Consider the following 15,379-nt stretch of genomic DNA (forward strand, 5'->3'; position numbering starts at 1 on the left):
CCATATTTTTAATTACTACATGTAAGAATGAGAGGTTCTTTGAGAAAATACTATATGTTAAAAAGAAAGACTAAATCATGAACTGAGAGTGCTAGGCACTGGAAATGAAAAACAAACAAAATCCACAATTTTAAAAAGCTTCATTCTTGAAATTTGGAAACATGATTTTTCTTCTTTGCTTCTCACGTGATTCTACAGTGCTTGGTGTTAACATTGTGGTTTAATGAACATGAACAAAAGTGCTAAAATTTTACATTTCTTAATATTCTTTTTCAGGAATGACATCTCAAAATTGGAGCATTTCCTTTTCCTATGTACATAAGAAGCAGCATAGTTGCACTTAGAAGGATTTATTAATGTTAAATAACCATCTCAACTGCATTGTGTTTACCCAAGCTGATAACCATTTGTTAGGTAAACATTCCTTAAAAAGGAAACACAATCAGTATGTTTAGTTTAGCAAGAAATCTGTGGTTTGATAAAATAATCTCTTGAATAGTATAAAGAAATAGATATTAAGCTGCATTACAAAATCTGTTTGGGCTTGAGTAAAAATGCAAAGCAGATTAACTGATTAACTTTTTCCAGCAGACAGTATTCATGTGGTTCAGTGTACGACTTACATGAACGGCGTTTAGTAACCATGCAATTTTTTATTCTTTGTGAAGTTTGACAATGAAAAGCATGAGGTACTTTATGTGAATGGGCAAAAAAGTTCTTCAAAAGCATCTGAACAAACAGTCCAGAGTTAGGAAGAAGCACTGAATGAACAGCTTGGGATTTGTGTTAGGTGCTGGACTGTGCCCTGTAAGTGCTGGGGGCTCTAATAACTTCATGTCTACTGACTGTCTCAGATGTTCTAACTCAAATAATTAAAATTACTTATATTCATGACTTCACCAGCAATCACTTGTAAGAGTGCTTTCAAAGGATCCCTGTTTCTTACACCTAATTTCCTCTCAATTGCCTTGATTTGACATGAATGTCCTTGGAGTTCATCACCTTTAAGTGTTTGGTCTTTAAAAAGATCTTGCTTTGAGTTTGGTTTATCTTTCTATCTTCAGAAGCTGTTTTATTTTATTACTGCTGCTTTATTTTTTCCTGTCTCCATCCTATTCCTTCAGAAGTCTTGACACCCCTTTATTTCCTCAAATTCCCACGTAATTGTTCTTTTTTGTTCTCTGACTGTTGTCATTGCATCTCCCTGATCTTCAGATGTTGCTCTACTGCTGTGGAGTTATAGTGCCATTGGGCAGCTTAATTCTCCCTTTGTCTTGGACATTCCACTGGAGAAGTTTGGAAATAAAGTCTATTGTACTTTGCAGTTGTGGCCTGCCAGAGCATTGGAGACTAATGCAGAAATTGGAATTTGATATGTGGTGTTTTGCTATAGAGGTTTTATTTACTAGACTGTCATTTGTGGCTGAATCAGGACAGGGAGCTCACACATGTCATAGTTTTGGACAGTTCTTAAAAGAATGTGTTTTATTTCTGCTGGGTGACCTCCTAGGGGAGGTGTGGGACTCCAGTTCTGCAGTAAGAGACTGGGAAGCAAACAAAAGTTTTCTCCTTCATGACCACACAGCTGATAATTTATTTTGGGATGTTTCTCTTTCACTTGTTTGTTCACTTTGGCTGCAGGAGTGTATCCTAATGGAGAAAATGTAGTTATGATATCGGTAAGAGAAGGAATGACTTTCTAGGCCTTATGTAGCTGCTCTAAACTTTTCTTGCCTCCAGGCATTGGAACTTATGTTTAAAAAAAGAAAACAAACAGTTTGTGTATTTGAGCATATCAAAAGGAAATGCCTTCATTGCTCATGCTAGCTATAAAAAGGCAGATTCTTCTTAGAAAATAGAAACCCATTGCATTTAGAATTCATCTTGCCGTTATGTTATGGTTCCTTTTACTTTTTAATTCTCTATTTGAAAATAACGATGTTTTAAATTTTGTAAGACTTCAACAGCTGCTTTTGCTCATTTTTATTCTCTCATGGAACTGAAGGTTTTCTGCATCTACTATTATGATGTTTTCTTTTGGGACGTTAAAAATTGGCTGATGACTAGGGGTATGGAGTAAGAATAGAAATGGGTGAATTGAAGAATGTCTTTCTATCTATGTTTGGTAATAGGGGGGAAAGTGCAGCAAAAAGGCATTTAAAGAGAAAAGAATTTGAAATAGAATGTTCTAAGATTTTGCTTACAAACATCACTTTCTTTTAAGGGGATTATTTACTAAACTGAAATAATTTCAATTGCCTTGAAAAAAACATGCATATGGAAACATAAGGCTTCTTTCAGCCAAGTCTCCATTTATTTAAAGGCTTATCTCCTTTTTCTTTCTAAAGAGCTTAAAAATGGGGAAAGTAGATGCATTTGTAAAGTTTAAGCCTGTCCATTGTAGACATGCATTCTGAAATACTAACTTAATTACCTTAAAACCTAAATTTGCATTGTTAGTGCCTCTTATGTAGAGTAGGAGCTTGCTCAGGAATTTCATTCTCCTTTGGGGCTAAGGATGATGAGACTAATGTTTGAGTGGAATGATGTACCAGTCTGAAGGTCAGGTGCCCTGTGGAGAGACACAGAAAAGCATTGGCTGCAGCAGAGATAGTAAAGGCATCTTCATGAGACTGGAGCTAACTACATTCAATTTAAATGGGTTCTTCTCTTTCTCAGCTGGATATATTAGGGGTTTTTTTTGCATTTTTCTCCAATTTAACATAAACTCTGGCTGCATGTTATTTATCTCAAAATGACTCCATTATTCAGCCAGGCAAGGAAATTTGAAATAGGTTAGATATTTTAAATTTTTAAATATATTTTTAATTTCTTTCAGAACATAGGGGATAGAAGGAGCCTGGAAAATGAGAGATTTCCTAAGCTTTAACTGTCTTCATTCTTAGAAAAAGAAATAAGCATATGCCACTGAAGTTCTTCCCAGTGAATGGCCCAGATGATGATGGTGGGGGAAACCTTTCTCAGCAGGGAGGGGAAGATATAATCATGTAATCTGACATTCTTAGGCATTGTTGTTGTTGTTGTTACATTGGTCTGATTTGATACTGAACTATTGCTGAAATGGGGATGCAGCTCAAGCCCATTTTTTTGCAGTCACACCTTGCAGACTACCAGTAATGTAGTGAATCAGCTTCCAAAAGGATGCTCCTCTGTGGTTTTGGAAATTACGTCTGTTGGGCAAATAGGTTGGTTCCTGATGATTAGATCAAGTACAGGCAGGACCACTGAACATTGCTGCTGCTGAACAATTTCCTTCCTCTTGAAAAGAAATGTGTACAAGTTGGTGTTTGTCCTGGCTCAGGACAGAGTTGTTGCCCTGACCAGTGCCGCGGTTCTGATGCACACAGCCCCATGTCCAAGACTTGATCCTTTGGGATTCTAATTTTGACTGGCTGTCCAAAAATAGGCTAAGGAATAAATGTTTAATTAAGGAAGGCTCCATGGAGTCCTTAGTGTGGTGGCAGTTTCCATCTTGAAATTGCTGAATGCTGGTTCAAGGCCTTTTATCAACAGCATGGCAGAAGCACTGGCACTGTGTTAAGAACTGAGAATAAGCATTTTGGCTGAGAACTGCCATCATTCCTAACTGACCTTCTGTGAAGCACTAGAGGCTAGAAGAAGTACCTCTCAGGAAGAGAAGTGATGGTGCGTTATTCAAATACCGCTATGCACTGTAATATTTAAAGGGAAGAAGGAGGGATGAACACACAGCAAAGGGAGAATTGAGAAGACACTGGGCTCAGGAGCTCAAAATTAATTCCCAAAGGGAAGGAATTTCTAGACAGTTAAATTTGATGTTTTCCCTGTCCCGCTTTGAATCTGAAATACCAGAAAGTAGCATGTGCATGGAAGGTAGATGAAAGGTGTGAATTACGGATACAAGAATCACTGTGGCCTTGTTCAGTCCTTTGTATAAACAATACCCATTTAGAAGTCTACTAAGATGCAATAGTGGAAGAGTGTTTTTAATGCTGAAAGTGTGTTTGCTCAGAATATGTGTAGTTTTAATCAAATGCCCAGCAGTTGCTAAATGGTTCTTTTATATTAGAATAAGTACCTATGTAAGATTAAGGTCACTTAACAAGTACAGGGAATAGTAGGTGTTGTATTTCTTCCTTTGTAAAGTAATTACTACAACTTGCAACTGTTAAAGGCTCTGATCATCAGTTATCTAATGGGAAAATTCATTTAAGTCAATGCTTTGGCAGGTGTTCATATTTTGTGGAAAGATCCATCTTTCAGATTGCTAATGAATGGCCAAGCAAGTCTCTCGATAGTTAATAATATTGCTTAATTGCCACAGTCAGATAAAGCTGCCATCTAATTTATTGCTATTCTCAGCATCTGAACACTAGAAGAATGATAAGCCATGAGAAAACCTTATGAGGTGGGTGGTTAGTTGAAGTCATTACCTGCAGTTTTATACATTTCCTTCTCTATCAGGTGATCTTTCTAATATTTCCCTTCTTTGTCAGAAAATCAGAACATGTGGCCATACCCCCTGCTGCCTCCACTTCCACTAAGCAGCTGTTTTCAAAATAATATACCTTCCCAAGGCAGTGCACAGCCAGGAGTTTCTTCCTGGGTTTATGTATCCATAGTATGCTGGAAAAGGATGTTGTGTTTTCCTACATACACCTAATGAAACATAATGCATCCATAAACACGTGTCAGTCAAACCTCTGGACTGCATGTAGCTTTTCAGTGCAGATGAAAGAAGTGCAGTGCTGTGTAGAGCATTCTGCAAAGGAAAAAGATTGCTAATCTGAGCAATCTAATGGTCAACAGAACACGCAAACTTCACTTAAGTAGTAAATGATTTGAGGGAAAGAACTCTTTGCGGGTGCTGGAATGGATAAAGAATAGTGTGTGACATGAAAACCTGACTCAAACTCTGTCAGTCCTGCAGCAGGACAGGACTCTATTGTAAGCAAGTTTTACAACATTTTCTTAAAGTTCCATGTTCACTTGACAAGTAGAATCCTAGGGCTCCTTATCCAGGAGTGAACACAACTATTCAGATTAAATACCAACAGTGTTGGGATTCTGCTTACCAAATCTTGTACTGTGCAGTATAGGATGACTTGATCCATGCTCAGAACCATTTCCTTAATTAATTGTCTTTATTTGGGAGTTAATGGAAAATAGGTTCATGGGTTTTTCCACTGTATGTGCTATTAAGCTGTCTGGAGACAGCTATGGCCTTTTTCAAATCTGCATCTCTCTGACAGTAGTAAATTCCCATGTCACTGCTCAGGAGCAAGTAGACAACAGAGGTGAAAAATTATGCTAATGAATTGCAATAACCACCTCCTTTTTATGAGAGTGCTTATGCATAAGATCCCGAATCCAAAGTGTTACATTACCTTGTACAGCTTTTTATTGGTAAGCTATAGCAACTAAATGCAGCTAGCAGTTAAATACAGCTTCATACTGCTGAAGAGGCTCTTTGGAACAAAGTGAAGTACATGGGTAAAATTGTTAAAGTGTTAGATAAGGTTCTCAAGTTACCATGGTTACATGAAAATTTTTGCATTGTATCATAGATTAGGATGCATAGGATGAAGTAGCCAAAACAACTACAAAGTCCAATGCATATAAACTACATTTCCAAACCACATGGTGTTGCCAAATAGAAAGACAAATAGCTCAGGATATTGGCTGCTGACAAATCTATGAATCAATAAAGAGGGGCCTGAAGGAGATGTAGAATATATGCCATTTGAAAGTCTGCTTTATTTTGAAGTTGCAGTCTTAATTTTTAAAGGCAAATGAAAAAAGAGAAAAGAAGAGAAGAAAAAACCTCAGTCATGTAAAGACTGAAATTATTTTTGTAAGCCTTTTCCAGTATTGAAATCTGACATTTTGCTGAGACCTTCAACAAAGAAGGTTGATGAAACCTGGATAATACATTTCGTGCACTTAAGCTGGCAGTAGCACTTAAACTGGAAGCAGTTTATTCCCATGGAAACCTATTTGCATTTGGGCCAGAAGTGACTTTTTCCCCCCCTCTGTTAGCACTGCTGATGTTTTAGCATAATATAATTGCTGAATATTGACAGCAAATTTGAAAAGTATTTTTTAAATGTTAAGTAGCTGAGCATATGTAAAATGGAGATGTATTCTGTGCAATTTTTTTTTGTGTAGGATGAAGGCATGTTGCTGAAAAATGCAGGGCAGCTTTTGATCTTCTATCTTCTATTATTTATGCCTAAAAGAAAGAAAAAATTGTGAATTAAAATCTGTTTATCCTAAACAATTTTTTTTATACAGGTGACAAAAGAACTCAAACAGTACGACAACAAAATTATAGAGTGCAAGTTTGAGAACAACAGCTGGGTCTTCATGAGACAGAGGATAGACAAAAGCTTTCCAAATGCCTACAGCACTGCCATGGGTGAGTAGAACAATTTGCTTTAGAAGTTTCTCATGCTAAAATTTTAATGTTTTATCTCTGTCCTGTTTTAAGTAGGAAAGGCTCTGTGTTCTCATTTCAGGTCTGAGTCCTGACTCCCCTAACTTATTAAAGTAATGCCTCATCTTGCAAATGCTTATGTCATCACTAGTTTTTAGATAGCATGAATCCTCTGGCTGCAGGGTTATTTGATAAAGTCAGTCAAACCAATATTCTGATACAGAATTTAACAGGTAACACAGAATCAAGAATCAAGTGCCTAAATCTTTGCAGAACTGCAAACACTTGTGCAAAGATGACTTTAAATGGCAGGGCATGCTTTTCAAGTCAGAGCCAAGAAAGTTTTTATTTACAATAGCATTGCTTCAGCTGACATCAGTGCCTAGCATTGTGTTGGCTTGCTGGGATGTAATGCAAACTGGCACATTGAGTGGACTTAGTTAAACAAAAAATCCATTAGAATGCCAAAAAACCATTATTTGGCAGATGGGCTAGAAAATTAATAGGAGAAAAATGTCAGCTTGAGTTTCAACAATAGTTACACAAACAATGAAGCAGGGAAACTAATGAAAGGTGGGGGTATATTTATGCAGAGTTGAGAAACTTTTATGTTCCTCTACCAAAAAATACTTGGCCAAATATTGTAGATTAAAGAATGATATTTACTTTGAGGTAAAGTGTAAGAGTTTGAGTAGAAGTGTGTGCAAGGATGAGTAGCAATAAACATATTGATACTGACTTTTGTTAAATGCCAAAATGAAATTTAATTATATTTAAGACCATGCTAATTACTAGGGCTGATGTAGGATTTTCTCTAGACCCTTCTACTTGTATTTCTGCCTGAGCAGTGAGTAGATTTTCTTGGATAAACACAATGTGGTCATTTTGCTAGGAGATAATAAATCTGTTGGCACCTTAGGGAGCCAGCACAAAATGTAGCTGAAATACTTACTGAGCAGTCCTGTCAGGAAAGAGGAATGGACCACAAAAGTCATACAAGTATGACATCTCTTTGTGACCATGACCTAAATTTTTCTTCTCTGGTTCACATTAGTGTTTCAGTAGTTAGTTTTCCCTGGAGCTTTCTCTTTTCTTTTTTTTTTCTTTTTTTTTCTTTTTTTTTAATGGATAGCATATTCTTCTTTCCTTCATTCTTAAGAGCATACGTATTTGTCCTTTTTCTCCTCTCATTTTCTCCATTTGTAGAGCAGCTTTGTTATTCCTGACCTTTTTTCTCTCAAAACAATATGGACTTCCTAAAAATTAAAAGAAAATTAAATGCTACAGGAAGATTTTTTAAGATATATTTCAAATTTTCTAAAGGAATTTTCTGAACAGAAAGTTTTCTTTTGGCTTTGCGTTTTCACTTTTGATCATTTTTCAAAATCTCCAAAAGTTATACTTTTATCATTTGAGACTTCTTTCTCTCGATCCTCTCTCCTCTATTAGCTTCCTCTTGATGAAAAATGCTGTTTATTTTTCCCCATGGTTGAAATAGCAACAAAATAAGCATCTGTCTGACTCTTGCTTTTGGACTTTGTTACCTTTCAAATTGAAAACTGGAGGTCTTTTTGCGTGATTAAGCTAAGGCAGTGCTCAAAAGTTGATATACCAGTTACATGAGTTACTGTTACACCAGTTACATGAGTTACACCAGCTGCCATGAGACTGGAATTCTGTTCCTAAATTACTGGTAATCATAATGCTTCCCAACTGCTAAACTCAAATACTGTGCAATTCTTAAAGCACCTTTTCACCAAAAATGTGAGATAATTAAAAATAATTCTAGAAAGGTGCTTTATTAATTGTAAAGTAATCCTTTGGTTCTGGTGTTCTGCAGGAAAGAAAGGAATGTTTTTGAAAATCATTGTTATTCATAACAATGTTACATTGCAAGTACATTTTAAGGATTCGTAATGCTTAGTACTCTAGGGGGTCAGTAGATTGTTTTGCATGGAAATTGCATCCTTACTGTGGCCAGCCCTTACATGCTATCAATTACCTTCTAATCATTTTGTGCTTTCTTCCAAGATAGTTGTAGGATTCCCACTTAATTTCATGCTCCTTTTTTCCTTTTTTTTTCTCCTCTAAGTCTCTCAGGAGGATTAATTAGGGGAATACAAAGTTACATAGGAAGGCATTAAAAAACATTTCATTTGTTTAAAGTGAAGTAAGCCTATTTATTTGTTCCATAAAATCCCATGGACCATGACTTACAAACTGTGGTCTGGGGGGTTGTGTTAAGTACCCCAAGAGTGCCTCTACATGTGTGCCTTGGCCACCACACAGCACCATGGCTGCTCCTCCATCATACGGTCTGGTGGTCTAAACATGCCATTTGCTTGGTGTCAAGTCTTTCTGCCCCATGAAGGTATATGGGTTAAAAAAACCCCAAAGGACTGCACATTGCAGGTTTAGGGTATTTATAGTACTTACTGGTGAAAAAAATAACTTACCATAATTCAGACATTTTCAATATTAGGAGCCAGTCTTGTTTCCATCTGCTTGGATTTGATGTGTGTTTCAAAGCCGTGTCTCACGAGGCCCTCGTTGCTGTTCCTTGCCTCAATAGGATGTCAGTTCTTGGTGCTTCTATAGTTGCTTCAGGAAGCCTTACACACACATATGCCTTTAGTTTGTTTTAGAAAGAGAGACTCCCATGAGAGTAGAGGCCCAAGGCATTGCTTTGCTCTCTGGGGAGCAGAGCAGAGATTCGTGACTCCAGACACAACCACCTTGTCAAAGCGTGCGTTTAAGGCTTAGTACTTGAGCCAGAGTATGTTGTTATTTTGCCAAGAGGGGGTAAAGTTATTGAAGTGTCGAGTAGAACAAATCAGTTTAGTTACATGAGAATGTGTTCTTTGTTCCCAGCTGTCTGCAACAGCATCCAGAATCCAGTGACGAAGGAGATGCTGTTTGAGTTCATTGACAGATGTGCAGCAGCTTCCCAAGGACAGACACGGAAGCACCACCTTGACCCTGACACTGAACTCATGCCACCCCCACCGCCCAAAAGGCCTCGTACCATAACATAGGGCCTTGGTCTCTATGGAGGAGAGGAGCGTGTGTGTACAGTTCTCCAGAAGGTGACACGCAAGTGTGGAGGCTGGGAAAACAGAGATCTGGATTGCTCTAAATACTTCTGTGTGTTTTTTGAGTTTGGTTTTCATTTTGTTTTGTTTTTTCTGAATTCCACATACAAATGGACGTTGTTTTGTAACTGATAAATTCAACCTTACCTTATGGTATTTGAAAATTAAATTTCCAAAGGTTTAGACAAGAACCAAGTACAATGAAGTCAGTGGAAAGCTGCCTTGTTTATATATGGATCTCTTTTCACCTTTAATTTATAATGTCAACAGTCTGGAACTGAGGAAATACTGGGATGCCGTACTTTTTAGGAGCTGTGTTTAAAAAAAGCAGAAGTGGTTTTTTTACTGTTGTTATTAAACTGGCTGCGATTTGTCACCCATAGTGTAACAGATCATAGTTTCTCTGCATTTGTGTTTAACAACAAACAGCAATGTTGTTTGTGTTCTCTGTTGATTAAAAACTAAGCCGCCTTAGGTTACTCTAAATTTCAAAATTAGCTGGGTTTTTGTTGTTGAAATATTAAAAAAGTGAATTTTTCTTGTAAATAGCATCCCTTTGAAACAAGGGAATGTGCTGGATGTTTGCTTTTTCCCCATGTTTGAACGTAATGCCAAATGTATAGTGGGCTGATTTTAGCTTTGCCTTGTTATCTGTAGATCAGAAATGTACCAAATCCTTAGTATTAAGGTCTCTGTTAAAGAGACTGTTTTTAGTGCAGGGCTTAGTTCTCTACAGTGATACCATTGTAAATACTTCTAAAAACTACACATCACTGTGATACACGAGAGTAATAAGCAGCGCTGATAATGAAGTCTTGCATCCAGGCACAAAATGGCAAAATAAATGCCAGGCAGCTCCTGTGTAAAGGAGAAGGTAGTTTCAGTGGAAGAGAGCCACATCAGACAGGAAGTCTCTTGATTTACATAATTGCAGGGCAAAAGTAAGTCATTTTGGGGCGGTGGATGAGTGTCCCAGGGAACAGGACATTCATTTTCAAAGATGGGGTTGGCTGTCCTGTGGCACTGTGCTCATCCTCTGGCTGACTTTCTTTCTTACCAAATGAAGAAGCACATGAATGCCCTAATGGCTTTTGTTGCAGCAGACTGGCAGATGTTCATAATATTAGTTTTGAGACACTGCCGTCTGGCTGTCTAAGGGAGGAGTTGTTCTGAGCTGGGATTAATTGGAAACCAAATGCAGATTTTAAAGTTTACTGTCCATTTATCAAGCAGGGATTGAATTGGCTCTTTCTATCATTTACTTAGTGTGTGAGTCATCCATGCATTCAGTAGTCTGATTAGTGAAGGTCATTAATTTGTTATAACTAAAATGCATTTCTGTTTAAATGAATTTTCATGTTTGTAAACAAAATTTACTCCTGGTTTGATTTTTTTTTTTCCTATATGAAAACTTTATGACTTTGCTTGTGATTGCTTCTCTGGTTGTTTCAACCTGTTGTATAAATGCACACGGCATCATTTAGATGGTGTTCCTGGTTTCTCTTTCTGGGATATTCCATATGTGTTTTAGAGAACTGAAGGAGTTATATAAGTTACTTTTTATACTATGGTAAAACTTGAGGGGAAAAAATGCTTTCATCAAAGTTCTTTGTTTCAACTGTACATAGTTTCTGCACATTATCTATTGAAAAGATATAGTATCACCTATGCAAGGTTGCAAAGTGATCTCTTAAAAAGAGCCTTATAAATTTGATGTGAAAACCTATGCATCCTCTGTGCATCTTGCATTGAAACACACAGTTAATTATTTCTTTGCTCAGTATGAATAATTTCCCCCAGATTAGACTTGTCAGTGAGATTGTCATAACATACACTTTGTCACTGATCTCCATGGTTCATGGCAATTGCAGTGTGTATGATAATTACAGCCTTCTCTGTGAGGTTAGGACATTTCGTTTTTTTTAAGAATGTATCCAGGTTATTTCTTTCTTTCTGCTTCCCAGCTCTTGCATCTTGTATTTCAACAAGCCCTGGCTTCTGATTTACCTTTTACTCCAGAGCTGCAGCACTGCAAGCTGTCTTCCATGTGCATTCCACTAAGTCCATGTATGTGTTTTGGCCCTTGTATTTTGACAGTGTCTTTTTTCCCACTCTCGGTTTGAAACGGATATTTTGAAGGAGTAATGATTCTGAGAAGGTACAGAGCTCCACGTTCACATTTGACTGTCAAACTTGTCTTGCACTGTGACCTGTAGCTTTTCAGAGAGGTCAATCACCTTTGCTTTTCTGGAAGGGGAGGCTCCTGGGGAAGGTTTAAATGAAGGTGGTGAAAACAAGTGGACTTTCACTTGGACCAGATGGGTTTAATGCCGTGAGAAAAGTAACCTCCTTTCTCTGCTACTAGACATTCAAGAGATTGAAGCTAAAAAGCAAAGAAGAGTCTGTGCCGGGAAAATAATGATGATGATGAAAAACAAAACCCTAACTTGTCTACTCTTTGGTGTACAGCATGATTTCATCCACTGTTTTGTCATTTGTTAAATATATAATTAAAATTTGGGTTCAGTGGAGTTTCCAGAAAATGTAAGTACATTCCTCTAAAAACCGTGTATTATGTATTTTAATAAAGTCAATGGTTTAAAGTACTTTCCCTAAAGATGTATTTGCTTTTGATGCCTTTCCAGTGGTACTGTGGTACCAGTGCAAAGTACAAGGATAATTCAGTGTTACTGTTGTTTAGTCTCCAAGAAAATGATCCACATTTTTCAGTGGAGCTCCTACCTTTTCTCTGAGGTAGGAGCTCTCCAGCCCAGTGGTGGCCGTAATCCATTGGGCCCTTTTTAAGTGCAATTTGATTTTGCTGCAAATAGAGCCAGAAGGAAACCAGTTGGTGCCTGAAGTACATATTCTATGACAGGCTAATGTTGTGTAGCTTATCTATTCAGTGTTAAGTGCAGCTGCATGAAAAGTTGTGCAAAAGGTCTGTAGGAGTCTTCCCTGACAATTTATCATTCCAGCATGACCCTACAGCTGGTAGCCCACCTACTTGGATCAGCCCCTGGACTTGTATTGTAATAAGACAGTTTCCTTTTTCAAGCTGCAGCTGTCTAGGTGGCACTTTTCAGGAGCTAAAAAGCCTATCTTGATTTTTTATCATTTCTCTCTAACTAAGATCCTGCCTCCACTGCTGTTATGTTCTTGTTATGTGTACAATTCTTGTGGTGCTTCTCTCAACCATTTCTGACTTTGCAGTGCTTCAGTGCAAATGCCTAAGCAGGTCTGACATTTGAGCACACCAGGAGAGGTATGGTAACTTCTCTGTCCCCTGCTCAGTCCTCTGCTCTGTGGGCATTAAGGAAGGGGATTGATGTGCCTGGGCCAGCACACCACATTGTATAGTTTTTGTTGGCTTGGTTTTTTGTTGGAGCAGTCCTTCAGGATCCCTGCTCCTGTGCATGGCAGCTCTTCACTTCTGTGCCTAAGAGGTGTGACTTTATATTTGCATAATGTGTAAAGCATAATTGTCTCTTACAACCTCAGAGTATTCTCAAAGGTGATGACACAGCCAGGTAATTTCTTGGGATTCATCTATACTCAGCAGAGAGAGAAAGGGAGCTGAAATCAGATTTGTTCCTCTTGCATCTCTCATGCAGATTTTTGTCTCTTCAATGCTTCCTCTCACTTCTTTCTCAATCAGTATGATGTGTTACATTATATGCTACTCCCCTGTGTTATTTGGATTTTGTGAGCAAAGTGTTAAATATTTTTATTTCATAGCATTGAAACTCTTGCAATGTCAGTTAAATTTATAAGGTCATTAAAAATATCCAATTAGTTGGTCAAGAGCTATTTATTTTCAATAGATGATATTGCTTTCTGTTAGTCCTCTGTCATGGTTTAACCCCAGCCAGCAGCCCAGCCCCACACAGCTGCTGCTAAATCCAAGCAGTCCTGCTAACTTGAATGGGAGAAACATGAGGCTGAAATGCCTTAAATAGCCAGGCCACTTCTGTCCTATGCTACAGCACGAGGTTTGCTCTCACTTTGCCTGGGGGCTGCTGCAGCTTCCAAGGCTCACAAACCCTGCAGGGGCTACATTTCACCTGTACCCCTTTGTTTTCAGTGTCAAGTTTCTACACTCTGTGCTTCTGGCATAGTTCTCCCTGCTAGCGTTCCTCCTTACACCTACCTACCTGTTTCTCCAGCTGTCCTATGATGAGGTGTGAGGCTGAGAGAAGCCTGTGCCCTGTGCCTGACCCTCCAGTCATGTTCTTTGAGGGCAGTGCTCCACTCAGAGCCTGTATGCTCATCCCTGTATGAGCCAGCCTTGAGGATCCATGGTAGGACAGTGCTGTCCCTGTCAGTCAGGCTTGCACAGAGAAAGCAAAGCAGCATCTACAGTATTCATTGTATGAGCAAGGAGCCCCTTTTCCCCTTCACTCCCTCATGACCCCATCTCCCTATTTCATGTACAAATAAAGGTAACACATACTCTCTACACTGACATCTGGATAAATTAGTTAATGTTTGCAGTGGGAGTATAGGTTAGCGCTCTCTCTGCTTCCCTGGTGAGAGTCTGCTGAGCTTCTGCAGAGATCTGTAGGGCTGAGGCTGGAGGTTGATTGAGACATTTACAAAACAGTTTTCCCTCAGTTGGGGCTCATTTTAATCTGGTTTATTTCAATCTAGAGTCAGCAATGAGGGGAGCACCTGAGTATGAACCTTTTCAAAAGTGTGAAAATACAGAAGACTGAACTTGATGAGGGAACAGCAATAATACTTTTTTCAGTGTTGCAAAGAAACCTAAAGTAAAATTTAAGTGCAAACCATTTCCACTTCTCTTAGCACTGGATGTAAAAACAATAGACATTTTTCAATCAAATGATAGTCAAGTCAACTCCCATTATAGGAATTTATTTCATCAGAAATACTGTTCATCTCTCCTTTCTCCTTCCTCCACCCTCAGTATCTTTGTGTCTGTTTGAGAAAGCATACTAATTGGGTTCAGGAGCATTCATCTATGATACTTTGAGAAAATTAAGTTTTGATTAACTCTTCTACTCAGAACTTTCTCTAATGTGGGGAGACGATAGCATTATCATATGAAATAGGTCTGTATAAATGCCAAGTATGTAACACTGGAGGAACAGTATTTTGTTATTAAAACGTACTTCAAAAGTTTCTGAACTAATTTAATCATCAATGCATGGGAAACTTCAAATAGTAGAAAAATCCATTTAAAAAGGTAAGATGATTCAACAGAAAAACCTTGGAAGAAGAGTACAAATTCCACAGACTGCTGTGGGTGCAGAAGGGGATGCTGAGTGTTTCTGTGGCCAGATAATCAGTGCATTGCAGTAGGAGCAACTGGAGACCAGACAACAATACAGAAGACACCATACAGATGCTACAAGTTTGGTCGTGTGGAGGAAGGGGCATAAAAGGCAGCCAAGACTGATTGTATCTCGTGTATGGAAGAGGAAGGGAAGAGGTAGAATAATAGTGAGATGGCACTAGGAGTAGGGAACTTCAGTGGAAAGATGAGAGCAGAGCAGACATCAGTGCCACTGAGAAAAGAGGCATTTACACAGGGAGAGAAGTTGGTGAGCGGGGGAAGCTGAACAAGAGAAGGAGCAAGGGCTGGTGTGAGGGGTGAGGAGCTACCTGGAGCCATGAGACTGCTGAGAGAGAGCTGGCAGCAGTGAGGGAGGACCAAGAGCCAGCATGTTCATCATGAGGTCCTAAAAGAGCAGAGTTACAGGTAAGACATTTTTCTTCTCACAGCTAAGCTGTTCCTGAGCTCCAAAAGCTTGGGGTTACAATTACATCCCTGGGCACGAGCACGCTCCCAGATCACCGGGAGTAGCACAGTGAATGTGAGACACATCTC

At 38.6% G+C, this 15,379-nt stretch overlaps 1 protein-coding gene across 1 annotated transcript in view; it reads left to right on the forward strand.

Annotated features, from left to right (window-relative positions):
• The window catches only part of RNGTT (RNA guanylyltransferase and 5'-phosphatase), a 176,236-nt gene extending 164,102 nt beyond the window's left edge, over positions 1-12,134 (forward strand). Inside the window, exons 15-16 of the mRNA XM_066547332.1 lie at positions 6,295-6,418; positions 9,308-12,134. Of these exons, the coding sequence (XP_066403429.1) occupies positions 6,295-6,418; positions 9,308-9,471 (288 nt within the window). The 3' untranslated portion in view covers positions 9,472-12,134. The remainder of the gene's footprint in view (positions 1-6,294; positions 6,419-9,307) is intronic.
• The last annotated feature ends 3,245 nt before the right edge of the window (positions 12,135-15,379 follow it).

The sequence above is a fragment of the Molothrus aeneus genome, chromosome 3 (genome assembly GCF_037042795.1).
Source record: "Molothrus aeneus isolate 106 chromosome 3, BPBGC_Maene_1.0, whole genome shotgun sequence".
In the NCBI taxonomy this organism is placed as follows: Eukaryota; Metazoa; Chordata; class Aves; order Passeriformes; family Icteridae; genus Molothrus; species Molothrus aeneus.